This window comes from Rhinopithecus roxellana, chromosome 11, assembly GCF_007565055.1.
Source record: "Rhinopithecus roxellana isolate Shanxi Qingling chromosome 11, ASM756505v1, whole genome shotgun sequence".
NCBI lineage: Eukaryota > Metazoa > Chordata > Mammalia > Primates > Cercopithecidae > Rhinopithecus > Rhinopithecus roxellana.
Window position 1 is genome coordinate 76,383,858 of NC_044559.1, and position 22,695 is coordinate 76,406,552.

Below are 22,695 nucleotides of genomic sequence, written 5' to 3' on the forward strand. Positions count from 1 at the left end.
AGTCCTTGGTGGAGCAGGGGACCCAGCAGCCACTCTCCCAACATTTACAGAAATGCAGAGCCAGAGTGTCACTGGAGGCTAGTTCCGGCTTTGCCCTGGGACGCTCCACTGTGGGCATGTGTAAATACTCATTCAGGGATTGAGTGACGGCCCAAGCCCCAGAAGCCCTGCTGAGCACAGACAGGTGGCTGAGTGGCTGCTGGGGCCAGGCTTTATGTGCAGGGGTACAGCGGGGGGAAGACACTGGAGGCCGTGGAGCACGGCCCCTGCCCTCTGCAAGCTCAGAGGCCACCGTCGGAAATGAAGCTGACAGCTGTAGGTTAATGAGGAGGCCCTGGGCCACCCTGCGTGCAGGATGCTGTCACAGCCTAACGGCTCAGAGGGGCCTGATCTGCGGCTTGGCTGTTGGGAGCAAGTCAATTTGTGCTGAAACATTTGCTCTGTGTTTATTTAATGGGGTGGGATTGGTGCTGGTGAGAAGGGGTTTTGTTTTGTTTTATTATTTTTATTGAAAGAGAACACACACACATTAAAGTACACAGATCATGAGTGAATGGGTTGCTGAAGTTTCACAAGCTGAACTCACCCAGGTAACCTGCACCTGGATCAAGAAACAGAACCCCAGCTGGGCATGGTGGCTCATACCTGTAATCCTAGCATTCTAGGAGGCCGAGGTAGGAGGGTCGCTCGAGCCCAAGAGTTCAAGACCAGCCTGGGCAACGTGGAGAGACCCTGTCGCTACAAAAAAAAAAATTGTTTAAATTAGCTGGGCATAGTGGTGTGTGCCTGTAGTCCCAGCTACTGGATGGAGATGGAAAGATTGCTTGAGCCCAGGTAGTTGAAGCTGCAGTGAGCCATGTTTGCGCCAGTGCATTGCAGCCTGGGTGACAGAGTAAGACATTGTCTAAAAAAATAAATAAATAAAAATAAAGGAAAAAAAGGAAACAGAACCCCATCTTCACCCCAGAAGTCTGTCATGTGTCCTAGTCACTGCTGCAAAGTGTTTGTATTTCTGTTCATGCTCATGCCTCTTCAGCAGGAATAATAGTCCACCCCTTCTAGAAGGCATCTTCTAGGGAAGCCTGAGTTTACTGGTCTTCCTATTTAGTCTCCTGAGATCCTGCTGCCACTCACGAGTGGCGTCCCAGGTGGCCTGTCTGTCGGTTCCTCTGGTTACCTCTGCAACCAGTGCATCCTGGAGATGCTGGAGGGGCCTGCTGTAGCAGGGAGGTGGGGGAAAATGATCCTCCCTGGCTCAGGTGTGGAGGGGAACAACTCCTGCTCCCTGGTGTGGCCAACCTGCAGAGCCAAGCTTGGGCACGATACTCACAGAGCCACCGTCTCCTCTCTGCCAAGGTGGCCACCTTCTGTCCTCCTAGTCAGCAGGTGTCAGGCTAGGGTCATTGCCTCAGAAGGGCACGAGGGGAAAGAGGAAGGGCTGGCCGACTTCGGTAGGTTAGGGCCTCATGATCCTTCTTACATGGATCATGCGGCCCTAATGGCCACGGTGCACAGCGCCTGCTCTGTGCCCAACCCTGTGCTGCCCACCCCTCCCCCTGCACTAACACCCTCCCCTTGCTGCAGGTCCCCCAACTTTGGCTGTCCAGGCCAAGTGTGATCCCTGCTTGTCTAGTCCATGCCAGAACCAGGGCATCTGCCACAACGACCCCCTTGAGGTATACAGGTGTGCCTGCCCCAGCGGCTATAAGGTGAGTGGAGGCAGATGCCGGGGAGGAGGAGGGCTCCTCTTGTGCACTGCAGGGCTGTCCCCAGGGCCCGGAGCACCACCTGACTCAGAGCAGATGCTTGAGTGAACCAATGACTTAACGTATGAATGAATGAAAGAATTAATTAATTAATGGAGTGGATGAATGAATGAATGAAAACAAATAACTCCTGGGACAGGGAGAGGCTGAGCTGCTGAGGGTCTGGCTGGCTGTGGGCTCATACTAACTCCCGGGTCTCCCTGGGGTCCCCATCACTGACTTTCCCCCCAGGGCCGAGACTGTGAGGTGTCCCTGGACAGCTGTTCCAGTGGCCCCTGTGAAAACGGGGGCACCTGCCATGCACAGGAGAGCAAGGATGCCCCGTTCATGTGAGTTAACTGGAGGGGCAGGAGCCTGGTGAGTGCTGATGGGTCCAGCACCTGTGCCTCAGGGCCCTCCTCTCCCTCAGGGATGGCCCAGACCTTCTGTGCCCTGGGGGGAGGTGGAGGCGCACTGTGGGGGGCAGGCATGTACTCCAAATCATAGCCATGGGCCAACGCCTTCCTTGCCAGATGCGGTGGGAGCACAGAGAGACCAGTGGATGCCTGAGCCATACAGCTCCCCAGCTCCATGGTTGACCAGGGCTTGGAGTGGGCTCTGCTGCCTCCTGCTCCAGGCTTTCTTCCTGCTCCTGCCAGGTGCCATGGGGGCCTTTTTGAAGGCACTGGGAATCCATGGCCAAAGCATATACAATGCAGTGCCAAGGACCACAGCAGGGGTGTTTGAAATTCCTATAAATTTTCATTCAGGCTGGGAAATTTATTTATAATTCCCAACACTTTGGAAGCCTGAGGTGGGTGGATCACGAGGTTGGGAGTTTGAAACCAGCCTGGCCAACATAGTGAAACCCCATCTGTACTAAAAATACAAAAATTAGCTGAGTATGGTGGTGGGCACCTGTAATCCCAGCTACTCGGGAGGCTGAGTCAGGAGAATCGCTTGAAACTGGAAGGCAGAGGTTGCAATGAGCCGAGATCATTACTGCACTCCAGCCTGAGCAACAAGAGCGAAACTCTGTCTCAAAAAAAAAAAAAAAAAAAGAAAAGAAAAAAGAAAAGGAAATTTCAATTCATCCCAAAGCCTCCAATCTCCCTCGAACAGCCTGCGCCTGACGGTTCTGCCTGCAGGCAGGGACCTGGCCAGCCCCCTCAAGCTGCCACCCTGGGCCCCTGAGACACAGCTGGGGCTGCCACTGGGTGGGTGCCAAGGCCTGTTTGCTTTCTCTGGGGTTTCCCCATCTCATGAGTCACACTGGGCACTGTGGGAGGGGATAGCCCTCTGGCCCTGCCCTGAGCAGCCCATTTTCTGCTATTCAATGAAGGGGCCAGCCCTAATGACCCCATCTCTTAAGTCATTCCAGAGCTGACATCACAACACAAGCCCCTCCCACTGGCTGCTTCCCCCAGGACCGCCCAACGAGCCCCACCCTCCCAGAGCTTTTCTGAGGAATACATAGTATTTAGTTGCTGAAAGTAAATTGCTGGCGCAATACATTGGCTCTTCAGAAAATGATGTTGAATCTGGGGGCAGAAATGGCTGAGCCTGCCTCTGCATACCCAAATTACCAGATGTAAAAATGAATCACTAAATGGCCTCTCTTCCCCTGGTTGCCTTGGAAACGGCATCCTTACACTCTGCGCCCAGCTTCCTCACCCTCCTCATTCCTGAGACGCCTCACCTGGGGGCTGAAAGGACACCCCCTTCACCTTGAGATGGGGAGATGGGGCACCCCCTCACCTCACCGCCTTACAGACTGGGGGCTGGGGGAGTGGGCTCTCCAGGTGGAAAGAGGGTGCCTCCACGAGTTACCCCTCAACCCGAGGCTCTCTGAGGCGCCTGTTATCCCCTGACCTGTGTCCACTCCTGCTATCCTGCCCCAGCTCCTACCACAGGCCACTTTCTGAAATGCGAAGCTGACCCTGTCACCCCAGCTTAAAACCCTGCTGCTGGTCCCCTCCAGCCTTCAGGGAAAAAAATTTAACCGCAGACCATTTCCTGCAATAGTGTCTTTTTACTCACAGACTCCCCAAACACATTCTAAAAACTAAACACTCCCTCACACGTCCTTAGATTGACAGCTAAAATTTTCATTGTAAGTTTTTCATTGCAAAGGAGGCAATTTTCCAGATATTGTAAATATTATTAACATTTAAAAATAAAACTATCACTTTATTTGGGAGGCTGAAGTGGAAGGGCCTTAAGACCAGTAGTTGGAGACCAGCCCGGGGAACATGGCAAAATCCCCATGGCAAATCCCATCTCTACAGACAATTAAGAATTAGCCAGGTGTAATGGTGAGTGCCTGTAGTCCCAGCTTCTCAGGAGGCTGAGGAGGGAGGATCACTTGAGCTCAGGAGGTTGAGGCTGCAGTGAGCTGTGATCACACCACTGCACTCCAGTCTGGGCAACACAGTGAAACTGTTTCTAAAATTAAAAAAAGTTAAGTTTTAAAAATATGACCTTAAATCATTCTTTTATCATTCTCCAGTGCAAGCTGAACAGCATATCATTTTGACACTATTTTTTTTTTTTTTTTTTGAGACAGTCTCGCTCTGTCACCAGGCTGGAGTGCAGTGGCAAGATCTCGACTCACTGCAACCTCCGCCTCCTGGGTTCAAGTAATTCTCCTGCCTCAGCCTCCCAAGTAGCTGGGACTACAGGCATGCACCACCACACCCAGCTAATTTTTGTATTTTTAGTAGAGATGGGTTTTCACCGTGTTGGCCAGGCTGGTCTCGAACTCCTGACCTCAAGAGATCCGCCCACCTTGGCCTCCCAAAGTGCTGGGATTACAGGCATGAGCCACCACACCTGGCCAATTGGACACCATTTTAAAATGACACAAGTTCTTCTTTAACAGTTGAACATTTTACCTTGTTCTTTTTTCTCCTCTAACTAGTATTTTATTTTGCTCCTTACCCTCCTGTCTTTTTTTTCTAACCGAATATGTTTTTATGCTAGAGTCTTTTCTTGAGTACTCTGCCATACATCTCTGTCCCCAACATGGGTATGTGTAAGGTAAAACTTAAGGTTTTTTTCTTATTTCTTATCACTATAAGCTTCTGATTTAAAGTTTCTTTTGCTGTGAGTTATCCCTACGTAATTTGAAACAACATAACTGTATTATGGAACTGGGTTGCAGATTATTACACGTAGAAGGAAAATTTTATTAGAATGTATCTCTCTTAATGAGATGGATGGGGTGCTTTTTTGTTCTGTTCTTCTCTCAGCTGGTATATGGGTGAATGTTGCAGAATGAGAGAGGACACAGCGGTTGATCTTTTCCTGTTTCGTTTTGTTTTTATAGATATAAATGCTGGGAAAGTTTGTTCATGTAAATAAACTGGTGAGATTAGGAGTTTTATTATAGCCATGTCACTCAATTCTTTGAAAGCCCTCCCGGTTTATAAGCCACATCTCCACAGTGACCTGCCATCAAGATTATTTTTAATGTTCTATCAGCTGACAGTTCCATGAGGCCTTCCTTCAATTACTTCCAGTGCACAGAACTGGAAACCTCTTGACTTAGATTGCATGTATTCATTCACTTTCTAAACATCAGGATTCCTAACTGCCCCTTTATTTGGTGCCTGGAAGCATGCCCACCTTTCTACCTGTAGGGCTTGTCCCATCACCTCCCAGTCTGTAAGGGCTGGGGCTGGGACAGATGCCACCTTTTTAGAGTTCTGGGCTGGGTCAATTTAGGGAGGAGCCCGTGCAGATATTTGAAGATCTGGAAATTAATTTCTTGGACCTCTCTCTGATTCGCACACCCCTTGGAAACCTTGGCTGCCCCAGGGGAAGGTGTATCCTGGTTTGAAGGTCACTGATCCCCAGGGACCCTCATGACCAGGCTCCTGCTCACTGCAGCCCTTTGCTCACCATGCCTGAAGTCTGTGCTCCTGAAGTATTGGACTGTGTGGATGGGCAGGGCCCCTGTAGAAGACTGGCTGTGGGGTTCCCTTCCACTCCAGGCTTTTTTTTTTTTTGAAACAGAGTCTTGCTCTGTCTCCCAGGCTGGAGTACAGTGGCATGATCTTGGCTCACTGTAACCTCCGCCTCACAGGTTCAAGCAATTCCCCTGCCTCAGCCTCCTAAGTAGCTGGGATTACAGGCACATGCCACCATGTCCAGCTAATTTTGGTAATTTAGTAGAGACAGAGTTTCACCGTGTTGGCCAGGCTGGTCTCCAACTTCTGACCTCAGGTGGTCCACCTGCTTTGGCCTCCCAGAGTGCCGGGATTACAGGCATGAGCCACCGCGCCTGGCCACTCCAGGCTTTTACAAACACCGCTGCCCCAGTCACCTTCCTCCCCTTCCTGCTCTCCCTTGTCAGGGTCCTTGGTTAATTCATCACCTCCTCCAGAAAGCCTGCCCTTATCACTCTGTGCCAAGGAGGAGCCAGGTGTCTCCTGCCCCTCTGTGCCACCTCCTTGGCTTCAGTGCTTACACCATCCTGGTCCTCACTACCTCTCCTCTCACCACCCATCTCCTCTAGCCTCCCCACTAGACTGTGAGTGAATCCCATGAGGGCAGGGTCAGTCTTGGTCACCTCTAACCCTGCCCAGCACCTGGCAAGGGCCTGACCCGGAGTAGGGACCCTAACTCTGTGGAATGGTGATATTGACCAGTAGCCACAGGCTTCCACCAGTGTTCCAGGAGGGCTGTCTCTCCATCCTCCCATTCCCCGCACAGGTGCTCCTGTCCCACCGGCTTTGAAGGACCAACCTGTGGGGTGAACACGGATGACTGTGTGGATCACGCCTGTGCCAATGGGGGTGTCTGTGTGGACGGCGTAGGCAACTACACCTGCCAGTGCCCCCTGCAGTATGAGGGTAAGTGCACCAGGGAGCAGTGTCTGGGGGAGGTGGGGGACAGAGACAGCCCTGAGCCCCCATGCCCAGGAGTGGAAGGGGGTCCCTGCCTCAGTGTCTGCAGGAGGATTCCTGTGGGTCTGGCCACCCAACAGAGCACAGGAGAGCAGCTTCTTTCCTGTCCCTTGCTCATTCTTTCCCCAGGAAGGGCCTGTGAACAGCTGGTGGACTTGTGCTCTCCAGATCTGAACCCGTGTCAACACGAGGCCCAGTGTGTGGGCACCCCGGACGGGCCCAGGTCAGTGTTACCCCTTTCCAGGGCCAGGGAGGAGCTCGGGCCCCTGAGTCAGACTGGATTCCAGTCTGGGCTCCGCACCTCACCCTCATTTCCTCATTTGTCCAATGAGTTTGGTCTCAGCTCTACAGGGTTCCTGAGAATCCATGCAGGGTTGGGGTAGAGGGGTGATGTGCCCAGCTTTGTGGCCACAGAGACCTGGGTTTGCAGCCTGACCCTGAATGTGTCACTTGCCTGCTCTGAGCTTGTTTTCTCATCTGTCAACTGGGCGCAACAGTAGCTTCCTCCTGGGATGGTTGCAAGGGTAAGATGAGAAAATGCATGGAAAGCACTTAGCTCCAGGTCTGGCATCTGTTAAGTGCTCCAGGCTATTATTCCAGATCCACCATTTCTTATTCCCAATTACAAAATCCACAAAGTTCAGGAAAGCATCCCATCTCATGGCCAAATCTTATCTGACCTGGATGTATTTGGTAACAAAAGCTGCCCTGCACTGGTATGAGATTGCTTTTTGTTGTTATTCATCCCGTGTAATGTGAACATGTGTAGATTTTGTGGCAGAAATGTGGGTAAGTCTGATTATGAGGCTGCCTCAGCTCCTACCAGTAGGTTGTGTCATATGCATTGTCTGACCTTACCAAAATCTAAAAAGTGTTGAATTCCAAAACCTGTCTGTCCCAGGAGGTTTGGGTAAAAGTTGTTGGTCTGTATTTTCATCATGGTTGTTATCGGCATATGTGAAAATGTTTGTTACTTGAAGACTGCTTTATAAAGGTCACACATTTTTAAAATAATGCTTCCCACTGCAGTTTTGCAAACATAGTCTCATTTCTGGGACCTCCGCATTCCACCAGTCAGGCCAGCAAGGGGTGGTCAGGCCAGAGTTTCCTGGGGCTTGTGGCTGAGGGACCCAAGCCCAGGGGCTCGGATGGAGTCCCCCAGGAGCCCCCTGTCTAACTGGAGCAGCCTGAGGCCCACGACAGGAAGCAAGAGTCCAGGATTGTTGAGGCCTGGTTCCACGGTCAATGGGCCCACAAGAGCCTCCATCCAAATGGTGGACGGACACTGTACTCCTGCGGGGGCTCCCAGGGGTGGGGCTTGGCAGGCAGACCAATCAGCAGTGGTAGATTGGGCAGCATGCGCCCTCCTTGGAGGGTAGGATAAGGCAGGACTGTACGTTGTCCAGCCTGGAGCTGCTAGCACAGTCCCTCAATCACAAAGGGTAAGCATTGTGCTTAGCTCTGGACCCGGGGCTGTGGCACACAGTGGAGTGTTGAGTGCGTGTTCTCTTAACTGCCTGTCCTGGTGGAAAGATAGAACTGACATGCTCAACTGTGCCTGGCATTACCAGCAACCCAAGACATATATCCAATATATAGTCATTAAATGAATGAACGAGTAAGTGGTGGCTTAGCTACGATAACATTTTTCAGACTGTAACTCCAGACTCATTAGTGGGTTGTGATCAATTGGATATAAAGGGAGCCCCAGCCCCTGTTTAATATTAATGTCAAGATTAACATTAAAAGATAAAACAAAGTATCAGAGAGCAACATGCCATCTTATATAATAAGGATAATTAGTATTGTATGAATCTGGTTTTGAGTGTGTGTGTGTGTGTGTGTGTACATGTACTGGGCTTGAAAGTATTTCTTATAGCCTGAAAAACACTGGACAAGGAAATGAGTAAAAAACCCAGGCAAGAGCACCCATCTGCCAGGTTGTGTGATTGAGCTTCAGAGTTAGGAGTTTAGAAGGAGATCAGACAAGGGGACTGCTCAGTGAGGGCTGGAGCGCTCTCTGGAGGCTTCCTGGAGGAGGTGAGCTGGCTGGACCATGCTGGGAGAAAGGAGACAGTATTCTGGAATCCACGGGTGTGAAGGCAGGGAAGTGCTTGGTGAGGTGAGTTTGGTGTCGGGGGATCAGGAGTCCTCTAGGACAGAGACCAAGGCCATTACTAGAAAGGAGTGTCCTTTATTTATTTGATAGGCAGACAGTAGCCCAAAGGGAGTATTTTGGGCCAGCACTGAGGCATGGTGGGAGCTGGGAAGCTGGGGGCTGACCTGAGGTCAAGGCACCCACTGAGCAGGGGGCACTAGCCCTGCTGAGGACTGGGAGGCTGGGGAAAGAGGAGTGGGGGAGTCTGTGGAACTCAGCCACGTGGTAGCGGGTCCTGGGAGAACAGGGAGGGTACAGCTGAGCCGCTGGAGAGGTCGGGAAGGGGCTGACACTTGGCCTTGGAAGTGCTGTTGCTGGTGAGGGTGGGTCCTCTGTGACAAGACTCCATCTCCCCCTGCCACTGGGGTCTACTCTTTCAGCCCCAGGCCTCTACCTCAAGTCCACATGAGCTCTCTTCTCCTACTAGGAAAGGCTCCCAGGATGGGCTGGGGCCCTTTTAGATCCAGAGCTCTGTGTGACCTCCTGGAGATCCCCACAGCCTCCCTCAGTGGAACTTGATGTTCTCCCTCACATGTACAGACTGTGTGTGGGGAGCCCTGGTGCACTCCCCTGGCCTCCCAGGCTCTGTGTAGCTGACCCCCCAACTACCCATGTCCCCCCCACACCAGGTGTGAGTGCTTGCCAGGTTACGCAGGTGACAACTGCAGCGAGAACCAGGATGACTGCAGGGACCACCGCTGCCAGAATGGGGCCCAGTGTATGGATGAAGTCAACAGCTACTCCTGCCTCTGTGCTGAGGGTTACAGGTGAGCAGCCCCTGGACACACTAGGAGTGACTCCTTGTGGCTGCCAGCCCCTGGGCTGGCAGGAGCCTCCAGCCATGGCGAAGGAAAGGGGTATGGGTCAGAGCCTGGGAGTTGGATGCTGGGGTTTTAACCATGGCTCTGCCAGTCACCAGCTGTGCAGCCTTGGGAAAGTCATGTAACTGCCCAGGGGCTAGGCAGAGGACCCCTAACCTGTTTGGTGCAGGGGGTGAGAGGTGGGTGCAGATGACAGGGCAGTGTGCTGTCACTTATCTGCCTAGCTGAGCCTCTGAAGACATGTCCTGCCACAAAGGTTATCTACCAGTCCACTGGGCTCCCCTGGGAGGTTGGAGGGCCCACCCTCTCTCCGGCCACCCATGTCCCATGCTCTGCTCACTCATTTGTTAAAAAATAGCTTTATTGAGATATAATTCATGTAGCATACAGTTTACTCAGTTACATGTAAAATTCCATGACTTTTAGTTTATTCCCAGAGTTGTACATCCATCACCACAATCGATTTTGAACATTTTCATTTTCCCCAGAAAAACCCCATACCCCTTATCTGTCACACCAGCCCCTCTTCTACCCAGCTCCAGGCAACTACTAATCTCCTAATATTTGTGTCTATATATCTGCCTGTTCTGGGGATTTCCTGTAAGTCGAATCGTACAATCTGTTGTCCTTTGTGACTGGCTGCTTTCACTCAGCATCATGTTTTGAGGTTCATCTGTGTGGTAGCATGTGTCAGCACTTCATTCCTTCTTATGGCTAAACAATGTTCCATTGTATGGACATAACCACATTTTGTTTACCCACTCATCAGTTGATAGGCTTTTAGGTTGTTGCCACTTTTTGGCTATAATGAAGGCTGATCTTATCAACATTTGTGTACAGGTTTTTATGTAGACATACATTTTTAATTATCGGGGATATATGCCTAAGAGTGGATTTTCTGAGTCATATGTTAACTGTATGTTTAACTGTTTGAGGAACTACCAAACTGTTTTTCCTAATGGTTGCACCATTCCCACCACCAGTATATGAAGGTGTGAAGTGGTAGCTCATTGTGGTTTTGATTTGCATTTCCTCAGTGGCCAATGATGTTGAGCATCTTTTCATGTGCTTATTAGCCATTTAAAAATATCTTCTTTGGAAAAAAAATTCTATTCAAGTTCTTTGCTCATTTTTAAATTGAGGTATTTGTCTTTTTGTTATTGAGTTGTAAAGGCTTTTTATATATTCTAGACAAGCCCCTTATCAGATATATGTTGACAAGTATTTTCTCCCATTTTGTTGGTTGTCTTTTCTTGATAATGCACAAAAGTGTTTAATTTGGGTACATCTAGTGTAATAATTTGGGTACATCTAGTTTATTTTTTATTTTGTTGCTTGTGTTGTGGGTATCCTAAAAAACCGTTGCCTAATCCAAGGTTATGAAGATTTATACCTATGTTGTCTTCTAAGAGTTTTACAGTTTTAGCTCTTATATTTAGGTCATTGATCCATTTTGAGTTAATTTTTATCTTTGGTGTGAAGTAGAGGTCCCCACTTCATTCTTTTGCATGCAGATATACAGTTGTACTAGCACTATTTGTTGAAAAGATAATTCTTTTTTTTTTTTTTTTTTTTTTTTTTTTTTTTTTTTTTTTTTTTGAGACGGAGTCTTGCTCTGTCGCCCGGGCTGGAGTGCAGTGGCCGGATCTCAGCTCACTGCAAGCTCCGCCTCCCGGGTTCACGCCATTCTCCTGCCTCAGCCTCCCCAGTAGCTGGGACTACAGGCGCCAGCCACCTCGCCCGGCTAGCTTTTTGTATTTTTCAGTAGAGACGGGGTTTCACCGTGTTAGCCAGGATGGTCTCAAACTCCTGACCTCGTGATCCGCCCGTCTCGGCCTCCCAAAGTGCTGGGATTACAGGCTTGAGCCACCGCGCCCGGCCGATAATTCTTTCCAATTGAATGATCATGGCACTCTTGTCAAAATCAACTACCTTTAAATGTAAGGATATTTCTGGACTCCAAGTTCTATTCCATTAATCTGTATGACTGTCCTGATGCCAGTACCACACTTTCTTGATTACTGTAGTTTTTGTAATATATTTTGAAATTGGGAAGTGTCAGTCCTCCCAGTTTGTTTTTCTTTTTAAAGCTTGTTTTGGCTATTCTGGGTCCCTTGAATTTCTGTATGAATTTTAGGATCAGCATGTTGATTTCTGCAAAGAAATCAACTGGGATTTTGATTAAGTTTCTATTGAATCTGTAGATCAATTTAGCTAGTGTTGCCTTTTTTTTTTTTTTTTTTTTTTTTGAGACAGAGTTTTGCTCTTGTTTCCCAAGCTGGAGTGCAATGGCACAATCTTGGCTCACTGCAACCTCTGCCTCCCAGGTTCAAGCAATTCTGCCTCAGCCTCCAGAGTAGCTGGGATTATAGGCATGTGCCACCACGCCTGGCTTATTTTTTGTATTTTTAGTAGAAACTGGTTTTCACCATGTTAGCCAGGCTGATCTTGGACTCCTGACCTCAGGTGATCCACCCATCTCGGACTCCCAAAGTGCTGGGATTACAGGTGTGAGCCACCATGCCTGGCCCAGTATTGCCATTTTAACAATATTAAGCATACTGATCCATGAACATGAATGCCTTTCCATTTATTTAGATCTTCTTTAATTTCTTTCAACATTTTATAGTTTTCAAAGTATATGTTTTGCACTTAAAAATTTTGTTCTTAAGTATTTTATTCTGTTTGATGTATTATAAAGGAATTGTTTTCTTAATTTCATTTTTTGTTTGATTTTTGTGCATTAATCTGGTATTCTACAATCTTGCTGAATTATTTCATTAATTCTAATAGCATTTTAATGGAATCTGTAGGAGTTTCTTATACAAGATCATGTCATCTGGATGCATTTTATTTCTCCTTCCTTCCTTCCTGCCTGCCTTCCTTCCTGCCTTCCTGCCTTCCCTCTCTCCTTCCCTCCTTCCCTCCCTCTTCCTCCCTTCTTCCTTCATTCCTTTTTTTTTCCTTTCCCTTTTTCCTAACTGCCATGGCTAGAACCTCCAGTAAAATATTGAATAGAAATTGTGAGAGCAAATATCCTTGTGTTGTTCCTAATCTTAGGAGGAAAAAATTCAGTCTCTCATTATTAAGTTTGATGTCAGTTGTGTGTTTTTTGTAGATGCCCTTTATCAGGTTGATGCAGTTCACTTCTATTCCTAGTCTGTGGAGTGTTTTTGTCATGAAGGAATGTTGAAGTTTGTCAAATGCATTTTCTGCATCTATTGAGATGAACCTTTTTTTTTTTTTTTTTTTTTGCTTTTTCATCTATCAATGTCATGTATTCCATTAATTGAATTTCAGAGGTCAAACCAGCCTTGCATTTCTGGCGTAAATCTCACTTGGTCATTGTATACAATCCTTTTTATGCTGTACTTGATTTCCTAGTAATTTGTTGAGGATTTTGGTGACAATATTTATAATAGATATTGGTCTGTAGTTTTTTGTGATATCTTTTGTTGTGATGTCTTTGTTTTTGGTATTGGGGTAATGCTGGTCTCATAGAATGAGTTAGAAAATGTTCCTTCATTTTTTATGTTTTGGACAAGTTTGTGAAGAATTGGTATTTATTGTTTTTAAATGGTTGGTAGAATTCACCAGTTAAACCATCTGGGCCTGGGAATTTTCTGATTACTAATTCAATTTCTTTACTAGTTATAGGTCTATTCATATTTTCTATTTTTTTCTTGGTTCAGTTTTGGTAGTTTGCATATTTCTAGGAATTTGTGCATTTCATCTATGTTATCTAGTTTATTGGTACATCATTGTTCATAATATTCCTTTATAATTCATTGTATTTCTATAAGGTTGGTAGTAATGTCCCTTCTTTTATTTCTTATTTTAGTAACTTGACTCTTCCCTCTTTATGCTTGTGTCTTAAATCTCAGTTTTCTTTTCTGTAAAATGTATATAGTAAAATCTGGCTTGCAGAGTTATTGACATTGTCAGTAATCACCTTGGATCTTGTTAAAAAGCAGATTCAGTGGGTTTCCCATTTCTATCAAGTGTCCAGGTAATGTTGATGCTGCTGGACCAGGGGCCATACTTGTATCCTGGTATCCTTCTGGCTCTCAGCTCTCTCATGAAAAGTGTTTATTAGAGCATCTTCTGTCACTTTAAGAATCCATTTTCTCAAGATGTTTAGTGTATTTCTCTCCAGGACTATGGGAGAGGAAGATACCCCCTTCCTCCTTGGCCCTCTCTGACTTGTGTCCTTTTCTCTCAGTGGACAGCTCTGTGAGATCCCTCCCCATCTGCCTACCCCCAAGAGCCCCTGTGAGGGGACTGAGTGCCAGAATGGGGCCAACTGTGTGGACCAGGGCAACAGGCCCGTGTGCCAGTGCCTCCCAGGCTTCGGTGGCCCTGAGTGTGAGAAGTTGCTCAGTGTCAACTTTGTGGATCGGGACACTTACCTGCAGTTCACTGACCTGCAAAACTGGCCACGGGCCAACATCACATTGCAGGTGCGTGCCACGGGGCTTGGTCACAGAGGGGAGTCAGGGAGCAGGGGACCCTGGCTTAGGCCAGAGCATCAAGATGCATCCCTGCATGGTGCCTGGGGAACTGGAAGGACTCTGTGTAATCAAAACCTTTTGTATATGGGTATCAAAATCTCGGCTTGAACTAATTTAAGCACAATTAGAAAGGTTATAGTGTCACAAAACCAGGGCAGGGGTGGACGTGGTCTCATGGGTAACTGAATCCAGAAAACCAGACTTGCCATCATCCCCTCCCACCATTTCTTGTCCCATTTCTTGAGGAGGCTGCTCCTCAGTGTCTGCCTCCAGTGCTGCAGACAGGCTTTCTACGTGTGGCTGGAACGTGGCCAGAATTAACTTTGGGCTTATACCTTTAACTGTATGTCCCTAGGGTCCCTTAAATTGTCCTTTTCATGCCTTCAGTTCCATCTCAGAACATCTTCCTATTGAGGGGAAAATAAAGCAAGTCCCACTTCAACAGCATTGATGAAATATATCAATATTTTGCTAAATATTTTTGGGGGATGGAGAGGAGAGTGGCTTATATTGCACAGCACATGATAAAGAACGTTAAACTCTCCTTTAGTCATCTTTCTCTTTCCCTCGAATTCCATTCCCTGTCACAAATGCCACATCTTTCTTCCCTCTCTTTTGTCCTCTTCTCCTTTTTTCTCAGAACTCTTCAGCCTCTCAAACATGCGCATTCTGCTCTCTTCCCCTACGTCACATCTCCAACATCCTATCCACTTACATAGTCTACATGGCAAGACAACAGCTAGCCTAACCGCCAAAAATAAAATTCACCAAAACCCTAACCAGCCATTGCCTCGGGCACGTCCTTGGTTTATCCTCATCTTTTACCAGACAGTGATTTACAAAGGCTCTTCCTTGCCAGCTCTAATTCGGTCAGCTCAAGGAAGATCTCTGATTGGCCTGGCGTTAGTCACATGCCCATCTCTGAACCAGCCGCTGAGTCCAAGGAGATGGGACAGTATGACTAGACAGCCTGGGTCATGTGCCCAGCTCCACAGACCAGAGGGCTCAGTGTCTTTACCAGAAGAAATGGAGGGAGGAGGACAAGACAGGGAAAAATGATCATGGCTCCTACAGCATCTTAGAGGGATCTCCCTCCTGAGGCAAAGATCTCACTTTTGCTTGCACGGTTCCAGCGACAGACACTACCTTCTGAGTGGCTCCTTCCACTAGGCTTGGTTGACTCTGGCTGTCAGAGAGCCTTCCTGAACTTGTCCTCTCTGTAGTTCCCCCCCTCTTAGCAGCTAGCTCCCCAAGGCCCACAGGACAGGGCTACCCACACCCTCCAGACAGGGGTCCCAGTCTAATTTCCCTCTCTGGGAAGATTGTCCTGAGGTCTCCTGGCTGCTTTCCCGGCACAGAGTTTCCAGGCCTCAGTGGCCCGTCACCTTCCCCTGCCCAGACCTGGCTAGGCTGGCAGTGGATGGGGCTTGAACCAGAGGCTGCAGCCCCTATTGGCGCCCCCTGGAGGAATGGCCTTGGGGAGGCTGGCCAGGTGGGGGAAGAGAGCTCTGCACAGAACATCTCTCTTCCAATCTTGGGTGCCCTCTCTGCCCCACCTGCTAGCCTGTGCTGCTGCTGCATGGGGTGGGGTGGGAGAGAAAGTGCCACTGCCCATCAGGTCTCCACAGCAGAGGACAATGGGATCCTTCTGTACAACGGGGACAACGACCACATTGCAGTTGAGCTGTACCAGGGCCATGTGCGTGTCAGCTACGACCCAGGCAGCTACCCCAGCTCTGCCATCTACAGGTAGGGCTTCCTCATGCCCCCCAGCTGCCCTCAGGGGTACGGGACTGCCAGGGCGAGGTCTCCTGGGCCAAAAGCAGGTGGTTATCGAGACCTCTAGAAACGTGGACTGAGTTTGAAGGACACTTGAACCATCTGGTTTAGCCCAAGGTTGGGTCTGAGGTCTCTGAAGCCTATGCAGTGGCCCTGTCCTTCCCCAACCCACCACCACCTTAGAGGAGGCTCCTTAATGGGGAGGGGGAGACTCATAAGTTTGAGACCCCTGCCTCAAACCTCTCAGCCTTCCCCAGGGAGTCCAAGAAGGGGAATAAGAGGGATCAGGGTATAGGCCATTGAGCCCCCACAGTCCTTTTCCTTAGAGATTTGGTCTCCTGGGGAGAATCTGTGGTGTTTCTGGGGAAGTGCCCAGGCAGGGATGGTCCAGACTGACACCCACTCCCTGGGATGGGGAACCCCCTCTTCTTCCAGTGCTGAGACGATCAACGACGGGCAGTTCCACACTGTTGAGCTGGTTGCCTTTGACCAGATGGTGAATCTCTCCATTGATGGTGGGAGCCCCATGACCATGGACAACTTTGGCAAACATTACACGCTCAACAGCGAGGCGCCACTCTATGTGGGAGGTGAGGACCTGGCCCTGGTGGGGCCTCTTTTGCTGTCTGGCCTGAGGCCAGCCAGGAGAGCTGGTGCCTAGGGACTGCACTGTGGGAAATGCCAAGTGGGAAGATGGTCCTGGTGGTGGTCAAGCTGCAGGTGGACTGGCCTCGCTGCCTGGAGGCCCAGCTGCTCTCTGCCTGGCTGAGACTGACCAAGAAGGATGGATACTTGGGTTGGGTGCAAGGCCTGGCTTAGAGGAGGTCCTGGGACTGTCCAGGCTGTCTGCGACACATTGGGCACCTTTCCTCTTGGTTTTGGGCTAGAAGGGGCTTTTCAATGGCTTAGGGTCCATTCCCAGTCTTGGGACCCTCAGAGGCCCAGAGCCACTGCAAGAAGACTCAGGTATGGAGTCCCTGCATCAGCCAGGGACTGCCTCAGCTGGCCTTAGAGGCTTTGCAGGCTAGATGACCCTATCGACCACCTGCAAGCGTTTCTCGGTCTTGATAAGCAGGCTGTTGGATGCAGCGGGGCCGTCTCCACACCCTGTGGGGGGCATGCTGAGGCTGGGGCAGAGGTGAGGGATGGCCCTGGGCCTCAGCCCAGCTCCGCAGCTTACTCCTTGTGCAGCTTCAGGCCAGTCATGAGCATCTGTCAAATGGGGCTTAGCAAGCCCTACTTCAGAGGGCTGCTGAGAAGGGACAGCCACAAAAGCAGTGACCCAGCGCCACACATGATGTCTCGGTCCCGCCCCTTTGCTAGGGCTGGGGTCTCCGGGAGGTAAAAGCTGGTGTCCCAGGCAGAGAAGGCGCCTTGGCGAGGGCAGCCAGACTTTAGGAACAGGTACCTCAGAGCCGCACGTGGCAGCTGGCCACCACCAGGCCTGACACCCCAGCTCCAATCACAGAGGAAGCAGCTTTTCCCTTTCTTCTGGGAAGGGAGCCTGGGCCCTCCAAGGTGGCAGAGGACCTTGGATCAGGGTTGCAGAGATGAAGGACAGAGGCCGCAGGCAAGAGGGAAGGCCATGGAGCTGCCCAGACCTCAGAGGTGGGTGCCCGGCATAGCCCGAGCCTGACTCAGCCCAGCTATGCTCCCTCCCCTACCCCAGGGATGCCCGTGGACATCAACTCAGCTGCCTTCCGCCTGTGGCAGATCCTCAATGGCACTGGCTTCCACGGCTGCATCCGAAACCTGTACATCAACAACGAGCTGCAGGACTTCACCAAGACTCAGATGAAGCCAGGCGTGGTGCCAGGCTGTGAACCCTGCCTCAAGCTTTACTGCCTGCATGGCATCTGCCAGCCCAACGCCACCCCGGGGCCCATGTGCCACTGTGAGGCCGGCTGGGTGGGCCTGCACTGTGACCAGCCTGCTGATGGCCCCTGTCATGGCCACAAGTGAGCCTGGGGCCCTGCAGTCGCATGCAGCTCCCTTTGTTTCAATCTTGGGAACAGAATAGAAGACCTGTGAAGTCAGGGCTGGGTAGGCTGCGTCGGGTGGGGCTTGGCTGGGTTTGTCCTCACAGCGCCTTTTCTCTGTCCCCTGCAGGTGTGTCCATGGGCAATGTGTGCCCCTCGACGCTCTTTCCTACAGCTGCCAGTGCCAGGATGGGTACTCGGGGGCCCTGTGCAACCAGGCCGGGGCCCTGGCAGAGCCCTGTAGAGGCCTGCAGTGCCTGCATGGCCACTGCCAGGCCTCAGCCACCAAGGGGGCACACTGTGTGTGTGACCCCGGCTTTTCGGGCGAGCTGTGTGAGCAAGGTCAGGGGCCCCCCTCCTGACGTGCACTCCCCAGGGTCCCCCACAAATTGCTTTAGCAATTTGACTCTTTCTTCCTCCCAACCTCGGCAGCCCTTCTGTCCTCCCCCAGCCCTGTACCATGGGCTGCTATGGGGCTTTCAGGGTCCCTCCACCCTCTGGGCACTGCTCCCGGTCTCTCTTGGCCCAGTTTGCCCTGCAGCTCCCTTATCCAGGGTATGCGCCTCTTCTGGCTGGGGTCTCTCCTTGCAGAAGAGACCACCCAGGGTAACAGCTCCTGGCCCAACCTCTGTACCTTGGCCCCATCACCTCATGACCTGGGAGTGGCAGCAGGAAGTCCGAGGGGTGGGGACTCCTTCCCAGGCCGTCCCTGGCCTGCTTGACCAAGATGGCTTCTGCTGGAATCCGGACTGTTAAGGCTGGGCAGGGAGAAGCTGGAGAAACCCAGAACTCAGGCACCTTAAGGATCCCCTAGACCACCCCCTCCCCAGCACGAACCCTTTTCATAATGTTACTGCCTCCAGGGCCTCCAGTCTCTCTTGCACGCCTCTAGCAATGGGGACCTCACCTCCCTCCGGCAGTTCAATCTGTCCTGGAGGGCCCTGGCGCTAGGACCAGACTGTAGGCCCTGGGAAGAAGCTTGTGCATGTCAGAGGGAGGCGGAAGTATGCTGGGAACAGAGATGGGGTCTGAGAGCCAAAGGATCCACCCCACAGATGCTGCCCTACTCCTCCTCTTCCTTCTGCCTCCCTGGAGGCAGCAGCTCACCCATGGGCGTGCCCTGAGGCTTTCTTTTGGTGTCTGTCCCATCCAGAGTCCGAGTGCCGGGGGGACCCTGTCCGGGACTTTCACCAGGTCCAGAGGGGCTATGCCATCTGCCAGACCACGCGCCCCCTGTCATGGGTGGAGTGCCGGGGCTCGTGCCCAGGCCAGGGCTGCTGCCAGGGCCTTCGGCTGAAGCGGAGGAAGTTCACCTTTGAGTGCAGCGATGGGACCTCTTTTGCCGAGGAGGTGGAAAAGCCCACCAAATGTGGCTGTGCCCTCTGTGCATAGTGCTGGGCGTGGACAGGCGGGTGAGGGTGGGCAAGGGGGCCCAGCCGCTGCAGCAGCAGCGACAGTCGCCAGCAGCTGGGCTGGGGTGCAGGTCATCACAGGACGGCTCCTGGGCAGCTGGGCCCTCCTGGATGGGGTGGTGCCAGAGCAGCCTTTTAAAAGCAAATTGGGTCATAGCTGGGGGCAGCGGGGGTGGGCGAGGCCTGAGCTGCGGGCTGCCCTCTCCGGAAGTGCCTTGCACAAATAGGCGCTTAATAAGTATTTGTTGAATGAATGTGTGCGTGAGGTCAGGCCAAGAAGTGCAGAACGATGACACCCCTCCTTATCTGCTACCTGAGTCTGGAGAAGAAAAATGACAGTTTTCCAAACCAACCCTTCCCTCTGGCCTGTGGCCCAGGCTGGCTTGGAGCTGGGTCCGTGGCCCCAGAAGCCTCTTACCCCTCTGCAGGCAACCATGAAGTACTCTCAGTCTCCCCGGGCAGCCAGCCTGGTTCATTCTGCTGCTACAGAATCTGCTGGTGGTAGGCCAGGCTGTGGAGCGGGGATGCCGCCTCCTGCTGGCCAGGGAGGGTCGGACCCTTCCCCGCTGGATTGACTGCAGCCACTGCTTGGGAATGAGGCTGTGGGTGGAGGTGGTTCTTAGGACCAGGCCGCTGAATCCTAAAGTTCTAGGATGACTACTGTAGCTTCAAGGAGGACTTATGTGGAGGAAACAGCCACAGGGGCTGCTTAGGGTGGCAGACCCCACCAAAAAGGGCAGGGGGTTCTTTGCTCTAGGTAAACAAACATCATCCACCTCTAGACACTGGTCACAGAAGGGGCATTGGTCCTGGGCTTCCCCAGCCACCAGTCAGCCACAAGCTGTCGGTGACCTATTGGCAGAGGGATTGGGTGTGAGGGTCTGGCCCAGGGGCTTGACGAGGGAGCAGCTGGTTCAGAGTCCTTCACACTGCAGGCCAGTAGGGAGCAGTGGAAGGGACAGTGCCCCAGGCATTGGGAAGTTCCCACTGGCTCTATCACTCGGGGCAAACTTCTCCCTGCCTGGGCCTCGGGTTCCTCAGCTGTAAAATGGCCAGAGGTCGGAGGCAGGATGACTAAATGAATAGTGTAGACTCCCCGACTGTGGTCTTGGGAGGCCAGAGGAGTTAGAAGACCTATTTTCATTGATCACATCAATAAGTATATATGTGCCTAACCCAGGGCTGGGGACTGTGGGCGTTCTGGCCTAATGGACAGATGTGAACTCATCCCAGAGCATCGCAGGAATGACCAGGATGCCTGGGAAGAGTTGAGCTGAGTGATGGCTCCAGCCACAGACAGTGGCCCAGGCCAGAGGGTTGCTGGCAATGAAGGAGCAAGTGTTGGAAGAGGCACTGAATACATGATTGCCTGACTGCATCGTCTTCTCTTCTATACACAGTGAAAACGTAGAAAGATGGTTTGTGAGGCCAAATTGTGAATTGGCTAAAGGGAGGCAAAGTTGTACTCTCTTTCCCCAGAGGCCTCACCAAGAGGGCACACCCCTGGGGAGTTCTGGTGGGCAGCGGTGGTGAGCATGTCTCTGCCCTGGCTCCCTCCACCTGTGACCAGGAGGTATGGCTGGGTGTATGTTCAGGTGAGGCTCAGAGTGTCATTGTGTCCATGTCCCCTGCCCATGTCCCCCGCCCAGGGCAATGAGGGGAGCCCTTGATGCTGATTAGAAGGCTAGAGCTGGGGTAGAGGGTGCCTGGCATGTCCCATGCCACGGGGACTCAACCTAGCAACTATGAGTCCTGGGGTCCCTGTGATGGGAAGAGGGCCCTGCCCTGCCTAACGTGGGAGGTGTCCTCATGGCAGGATCTGCCCCTCACCAGGGGGCTGGGATCTACTTGCTTGGAGCTCTGAGCAAGGCCACAATGTCTGGCCCCACCCACAAGTAGACTGCAGCCTGGGCCTCATGGGGCTTCTCCCAGGACCACATGGCATCCCTCTCTTACTTTGAGTTTCCAGGCCACGTTGGGACCCTGCAGAGCATCTGCACCAGGCTGGATGGGGCAGAAAAGCTCAAGAGCAGCCATCTTGCCTCTTCCCTGGAAGAAAGCTGCTCTGGGACTCACCAACCCTGAGAAAGATAGCTTCCCTGGCCACCACCATTCCCCACCACCCTGGAGAAGTCAATTCCCAGGCTTGAAGGGCACTGACTGGCAGGCAGCCTCTTCATTCTGCAGGAGGTGGAAAGGGTACCTGTAGACAGGTGACGCTCACCTCTCACCTGGCGCCATGGGGCTGGGAGGTGAGCGGCTGGCGTATTTGTTCCCAGGGAGCACCATGTGAGTTTAAGGCTCCCCTGACCAGCCCCACCACATGGTCCAGACTCCTAGCACAGCAGCGCTGACCTCGGTGCAGTCTGAGGATTGGAATCCACCATGAGGTGAGCTGAGAGCTGTGTGCCCCAGGACCAACTTTTTCTCCAACTTGGCCATCAACCAGCGAGTTGAGTCAGCACTCACGTTGCCTGTTCACACTCCGCTTGAAAGTCCGGAAGGCGGCTACTGCGAAATCGCCCCTCTGAGAAGTCCTCTCTCCACATCTTGCCCCCCTTTGTGAAGACCCCTAGTTCGCTCTGCATTTTAGACATGAAGAGATACAGCAGGGTGCGTCCCGAGGGAGCTGTGGCCTTGTAACACCACTGGCAACAGGGCCGGGGCTCCCGGTGAAGGTGTCAGGAAGTGGAAAAGGCTGGACTTTGTCTCCTCTTTGCCTGCTGGTAGCCTAACCGCAAAAGTATCTCTTTATACAGAATACTTACAGATTCTAATATATATTTGTATTTCATTTTGTTATAGTATTTTTATATGTTAAAGTCAACATCCAGCGTCTTGTTTTGCCTTTCAGATGCTATGTGGTCGTAGCATGTTTTGTTGGGGGTTTCTGTAGTCTTGTTTGAATCGACTCCTAGAGGCTGGTTTAGAACAGGCCCGTGAGGGAGCCGCACCTGCCCCGGAAGTATTGTTTTAGACTATGTCCATGTTGTCTGTTGTCTTCCATGTGAACATGACATTGATTCACTCTGCCTTGTTGGTCTCTTTTTCTCCACCGAGAGCGGGCCCGGTGCTGCTAGCATTCTCTCCTAGGGCTTCTGGGCTGATCACATATGGGCCATCATCCAGGGGTGGCTCCAAGGGGCTACACACATAGGACGTCTGTCCCTGGAACTCCCTGCCCTTCCTGAAGTCCATTCCTCCTGAAGAAGGAGGGCACCCTGGGAGAGGGGTCTCACAGACCCCTGGGGTCTGTCAGTGCACGGCCGAGCTGGGGAGGCTGCTCATCCTCATCTCCCTTCAAGGAATAGCTGTGACATGGACATTCTGTAAGTTTGCGCACAGGGCCACACCCATCTTTAATCTGGCTCTGAGGGTTT

General features: G+C 51.4%; 1 protein-coding gene across 2 annotated transcripts in view; it reads left to right on the forward strand.

Moving 5' to 3' along the window:
- SLIT1 (slit guidance ligand 1) overlaps positions 1-22,348 on the forward strand; it is a 189,513-nt gene extending 167,165 nt beyond the window's left edge. The window contains exons 27-37 of one of the 2 annotated variants that reach the window (XM_010389575.2): positions 1,585-1,709; positions 1,998-2,095; positions 6,462-6,601; positions 6,785-6,878; positions 9,443-9,580; positions 13,857-14,094; positions 15,764-15,894; positions 16,360-16,514; positions 17,594-17,882; positions 18,034-18,245; positions 19,057-22,348. In XM_010389575.2, the coding sequence (XP_010387877.1) occupies positions 1,585-1,709; positions 1,998-2,095; positions 6,462-6,601; positions 6,785-6,878; positions 9,443-9,580; positions 13,857-14,094; positions 15,764-15,894; positions 16,360-16,514; positions 17,594-17,882; positions 18,034-18,245; positions 19,057-19,295 (1,859 nt within the window). In that variant the 3' untranslated portion in view covers positions 19,296-22,348. Of the gene's footprint in view, positions 1-1,584; positions 1,710-1,997; positions 2,096-6,461; positions 6,606-6,784; positions 6,879-9,442; positions 9,581-13,856; positions 14,095-15,763; positions 15,895-16,359; positions 16,515-17,593; positions 17,883-18,033; positions 18,246-19,056 lie in introns of both variants that reach the window. The other variant, XM_010389576.2, reaches the window with a different exon arrangement.
- Positions 22,349-22,695: the final 347 nt, after the last annotated feature.